Genomic DNA, 6,000 nt, shown 5'->3' with positions numbered 1-6,000 from the left:
AGGATCTGAATTATTAAATATTTTTATTTAGTTTAAATACAGATTAGATTTTTTGAAAACGTTAGTTGATTTAGTTTCTAGGCTTTTATAAGTATTACTATATTTGTTTGTTTATTTATTTATTTATGTACATTTCATTATTTTGGTTTTAAGTTTTTATGTTATTATGAAAGTTTTTTTAGGTTTTAGTATATGTTAAACTACTTTTGAAAATCACAACTAGTTTTTTCATTTTCTATTTTACAACTCTAGAGAAGTTGGACTTCTCAGAACAACAAAACTTACAAGTAGAAGCAAGCATTATGAAGCTATAAGTCTTAAACAAATTGAAAGGAGGATGGAACTCAATGGTTTGGACATAATTAATCATTTACACATCATTTGTCTTCTTTTCTCTTTTAGCACTTTCATTATTTAAAAATCAATGAATCGCACAGAATTCTTTAAACAAACTTTACACCATCTCAGTTCTCATCATCGTTTAAGCTATCTTTACACGATCACATTTTACGGCACACTTCCGGGACAGAGCAATGTGTTATAATTATATGAGATTCGGAGGGCTCTCTTCATTTTTTTAAAGCTTTCAGAAAACCATTCCACAAGCATGGGATTTTATTTATGTGTGTCGTGAAATGTGATCGTGTAATTACAGCTTTAGTGAGTATATTTAATTATATTTAAGTTTAAATTAAACTGAGTTTCTGAGATTAAATTTTACATAAAATGACACTTTTTGTCAGAACTTGAAAAGCGACCTAATGGGCGTTATAGGCCTAGGTGTGGACATACTAAAACCGTTTTTAAAGATTTTGAAACACCCTCAAAATTTTGAGTTATTTTGAAAAAACTGTTTTAGGGTAGGTCATAGTACTTTAGTACCTCTAACTCACACATTTTTAGACCGATTTTAAAATTTTAAACAATTATAGATAGACAAAAATTAAGCTTTCCTTTTATATATGCATAAAATGTATATTCCAAGAAATTGTTTAAGTTTTTATAAAAAAAATTACACATCGATAAATTGACGAACATCACTAAAATTTTTTTTCCAGAATAACTTCTGAATTTGGGGGTGTTTCGGAAATTTTTCGACACAGTTTGTAATGTACACAGCAAGCCCTATAGCCCAGACTTTTTTCCATCGCAGCACCGTGTAATTTTGCTATTTCATGTGTGAACATTGTCCTAGGAAGTTATGGACTAACTTTGTGTTAAGTATTCTCTTTGGTTTCATGGACTTCGAAAGCAGTATATGTCAATGTAATTGAATTACAGTATTTTTATTCAGGCTTTCGATAATAAAATTCTCTTAAAAAAGGGAAACTTTCTTTAAATCCAATGAAATTAATTTAAATGAAACCTATTTAGTTAAAATCTTAAGATTGAACAAATTTATTTAAGCTTTTTTGCATATTGTAATTATCCTTTTTATACACATGACTACATGATTTATAAATACTGTAAAAAAACTTATGTTTGATTTATTTGAAATGAATTTGTATTCGTTGTTTTCTTCACCACCAATATACTTCTACAGCTACTTCAAAGTCTAGGACTGTCCAGTACAGTATTTGCCGTCATTACGGTACAGCTGTTGGCCAGTGCAATTGAATTGCCGGCCACTGAGAGATTTGTTGCAGCCTTTGAACTCTTATGCCAAAAACTGCCACCATTTAAATGCATCCCCTTGAAGGTATCAACAAAAGCTCGACGAAAACTGGCGTTCATGAAGCAGTAGGTGATGGGATTGCAACAGCTCGATGAGTAGGCCAGCAGTTGGAAAAAACTTATCGTTGTATAGTCCACATACTCGTAGATGGCGGGACCAATAAACATGGCCACCGTATTGATGACATACAAGGGTGTCCAGCAAATAAAGAACTCCAGAACTAAAACAAAAAGCATTTTAACGACACGTTTCTTACTCTCCAAATTCTTTTCGAGATTGGATCTGTTAAAATGGAAGAGAAGGACAAAATATACTTGTTTTATTGTTAAACCAAAATAACAATCGTAATTTCAATATAATAATTAATTAAACCTTTACTCATTTGAATTTGTTACGTATGTTTAATATAATTTGAATCTGGAATATATTTAACATACGCACCCTTATAATTTATTTCTACACCTCAACCGTGTGTCGAATTTATGTGATACTAGATATTAATCGGTTATATGAGTGATAACAAATAAGCAGTAGTCATTGAAAAGTAAATTATTGAATAATTGCAAGTTGCTACCAAGGTTTTGCTGGGTTGATATCAATCTTATAGAGGTATACCCAACAAAATCCTTTTTTAAACAGAATACTTTTCTCCCAGTTTTATATTGTATATTATTTACCGACATTCAGTTGAATCATCACGCAATTATTTTTTGCACTTCGCACTTTGGTCTGACACATTCCTTTGATATTTTAATCTAGAATCGTTATTTCTTTGATGCATTAATAGATTTTGTAGATGACTTAAAATACGCGATTTACAATAGATGGCGTACTTAATAAGTTTTTTAATATCTGTCGAATTTTGTATGGTGAATATGTATGTTTCTTCAGTTTCAATGTGCGAGAGATGGTTTGTGTGGTTCAGAGAGAGCGGCAGTATTCATCCAAAAGTAGGGAAATTTAATGATGATTTTTGCACGTCCGAAAAGATGCTTAAACGCTATAAAAGAAAATCATTTTTGTTTACTACTTGCGATGAAAAAGGGATCCATTACAATAACCCGAAGCGTATGAGATCGTATGTGAAGCCTGGCCAATCAGCCGAATCGACAACAAAGTCAAATATCCATGGCGATAAGGTAATACTCTCTATTTGGTGGGAGAAAATGGGTCCTATCTACTATAAGCTGCTAAAATCTGACCAGACCATTACAGAAACCCACACCAAACGCAACTGATTGAAGCCCGACCAATATATGGCCAGACATGAAACCGTAATAATTCATCATGACAACGCTCGGCCACGTGATGCAATACGTGTTAAAATGTATTTAGAATTATGTGGTTGGGAAGATTTGCCTCATCCTTCCATCGATGCAGAAAGCTCAATGGCCAATACTTCGAAGAAATTTATATTGTACCAATTGCACTATAGGTAATTTCACACATTTTTGTGGCCAAAACTATAAGGAATCACTGAACAAGGATGAAAATCGGTATACGGGGGTTTTCAAGGTTGCTGATTTCGAATCTGATGTAAAATTATTCGGATTCAAAATGGCGGATCCAATATGGCAGCGTAAATGATTTGCATGAAAATCGGTATTCAAGATTGCTGATTTCGAATCTGATATAAAATTGTTCATATTCAAAATGGCGGCGTAAATTTTAAAATATCTTCTGATTTGCATGAAAATCGGTATATGGGGGTATTCAATATTGCTGATTTCGGATCTGATATAAAATGTTTCATATTCAAAATGGCGGATACAATATGGTTTCTGATTTACATGAAAATCAATATTCAAATCTGATGTAAAATTTGTCAGATTCAAAATGGCGGAGACAATAGGGCGGGAACTCTCCCATCTAACTGAGATATTCTTACAAGAAATTCGCACCTTTTCCTTCACATAATCCGATTCCTCATTCAAAACATTACCGCATTCAACTTTACCAACAATAAAATTGTAATCAGCAGCATTCTTCTCCTCTTTTTTTTTTTTTTGCTCATCCAAATAAACTTCGCTATTTTGCAAGCGGATGCTGCCACGATAAATTATATTTCTCAAAAAACGCAAAAAATCGCAACATGAAATTGACAAATTAAAGTCAAAATTCTTCATTTAACACGTTTCTGATTGTTTAAACCCGACCAACTTTTTAAAAGCTTATCCAAAATTCATCTGTCAGAAAAAATTTTTAAAATTAAAGGTTATGTCAGAAGTATAAGTTTTTTCGCCAAAAACAATTTTTTTAAACAAAATCATTTTCTTAAACTATTAAGCATTTACTTACTACACTTTTGTTTTCCATATTTAATTTAAATTTATGTTTGTTTTCTAACTATTTAAATAAACTTAAAAATTCGACCTAATTGCACTGTATATACTGCATTCAACACTTTGCTCACATACAATGACTTTGACCACTTGCTAAGCAGTCGCCATTATTTTTTACAAAAACAAAACTTGACGTTATTTGCTTTAATGTTTTCTTTATCAAATACCAACAACAAAAACTGCAATGTTGAAAGTGCAAAACATGACTTTTTGCCTCAAAAATGGGTGAAATTACCTACAGTGCAATGTTTTAAAATAAATGCTTAAGATTTTTAAAAATCCCTCAATAACAAACAAAACCCAAACATATTTATTTATTTAAAACAAACTCATGTTGTAATGCGAAGAACAAAGTAACACATATCCACATATCAAAGTTATAAAGAATGAAAGAAATTCTCTTAGTTTCCAATCGACGTATTTCTCATACATTTGTATTTCCCATGACTGTATGTCTTTTACAAAAGGCTTGATGATTCAATTTTAAAATAAAAATATCTGTGTAGTTTCAACTCTTTAAAACACATGTTGCCAGCAGTTTTCTATCAACTGGTATATGTATTCATTAAGACTGTCTACAGTCATGTTTATATAAAATTTAAACTATTCACCCACTCACCTTCTAAGTGCCGATTCGGTGATGCGTAAACTGGGCACTGAATTTAATTTACGCTTTTCCAGCACATCGCTTGTTTGCTGCTGTTGATGTTGATGAAATGGCAGCTGCTGTAGATGCTGTTGCTTTTGAATAAAACTTCGCCTTTGTTGTAGTCTAGTGGTGTGTGATGTGGGCATCGTATTTAATGAGTAACATGATGTGGACGCTGCATCCTGACCCTCTGCTCTTGCCTTGCTGCTATTCCGATTCAGCGATTTCACAGATGCTGATCGCATACAATACAATTGTGAGTGGCGACCATCGTTAGATCTATTTGAGTTTGTGAATTTACGTCTATTAGCTGCTGTCGTTGATGTTTGTGGCACTGCAATTGCCGTTACGGCAGCTACTTCAACTTCGCCTGAATCACAACCACCTATTTGTGTGATATCATCTGCAAAAGTAAACATGAACACTTTGTCGTAAAAAGAAAATAAGTAATCAAGTACTTATAGTAAAGCACGAATAACACATAGGATCAATATTTAATGCAGTAGAGTCGATGAGAAACTAAACCACACCACTTATTACACAGATAAAACTGTTTTGGTTGTTGTGATAATCTTATTTATAGCCAATCGCATCCTTTATTCTTAATGACCGAATTTTTTTTTTCATTTCATTTATTGTAATATTTAAAGCCACAATTGGTCAATTATACTAATACTAATATACATTTTTATTTTTATGTTATGGGGTGACAAAAATTCGAATATTTCTATCATAATTCTTCTCTCTTAAAATCGAATCATTCGATTAGCTACAAATTTGCTCATCACAACGAATCAGTTTTCTCTGTATACAAAATGAAATATCAGATCAAGACTAAATACAAGGATGCCCTTTATTTTCCACTTTTTCTGATTTAAAATGCAATCTGATATTAAAAAAAGCAAGTATGCTACACGCAGAGAAAAAATATAGTTAAGCATGGTTACTGTAACCATTTCAATATTGTTACAAGTTTTTTAACTCTATTATAGTCACAGTAACCATTTACATGATTCTGGTAACCATAATATGGTTAACTTACGATTCACATGATTGTCTCAACCATTTATATGATGAAGGACTTTTCATATTATGGTGCTCTCGGCTTAAGGCTTATCATAATCTGAGAACAACATATTATGATAAAATTATTCATCATAAATATGGTTGCCACAAACATATATATGTTTACTGTAACCATATATATGGTTGAGACAATCATGTGAATCGTAAGTTAACCATATTATGGTTACCACAATCATGTAAATGGTTACTGTGACTATAATATAGTTAAAAAACTTGTAACACTATATAAATGGTTACAGTAACCATGC

General features: G+C 31.9%; 1 protein-coding gene across 1 annotated transcript in view; it reads right to left on the bottom strand.

Moving 5' to 3' along the window:
- Nucleotides 1–1,548: 1,548 nt before the first annotated feature.
- The window catches only part of LOC135956699 (5-hydroxytryptamine receptor 2A-like), a 68,177-nt gene continuing 63,725 nt past the window's right edge, over nt 1,549–6,000 (bottom strand). Inside the window, exons 4-5 of the mRNA XM_065507252.1 lie at nt 4,637–5,069; nt 1,549–1,957 (exon numbers count right to left, since the gene is read on the bottom strand). Coding sequence (XP_065363324.1) covers nt 1,549–1,957; nt 4,637–5,069 — 842 coding nt within the window. The remainder of the gene's footprint in view (nt 1,958–4,636; nt 5,070–6,000) is intronic.

Source organism: Calliphora vicina, chromosome 4, assembly GCF_958450345.1.
Source record: "Calliphora vicina chromosome 4, idCalVici1.1, whole genome shotgun sequence".
Classification (NCBI taxonomy): domain Eukaryota; kingdom Metazoa; phylum Arthropoda; class Insecta; order Diptera; family Calliphoridae; genus Calliphora; species Calliphora vicina.
The sequence above is the reverse complement of the archived record's forward strand: the minus strand, read 5'-3'. Positions and strand labels throughout refer to the sequence as shown.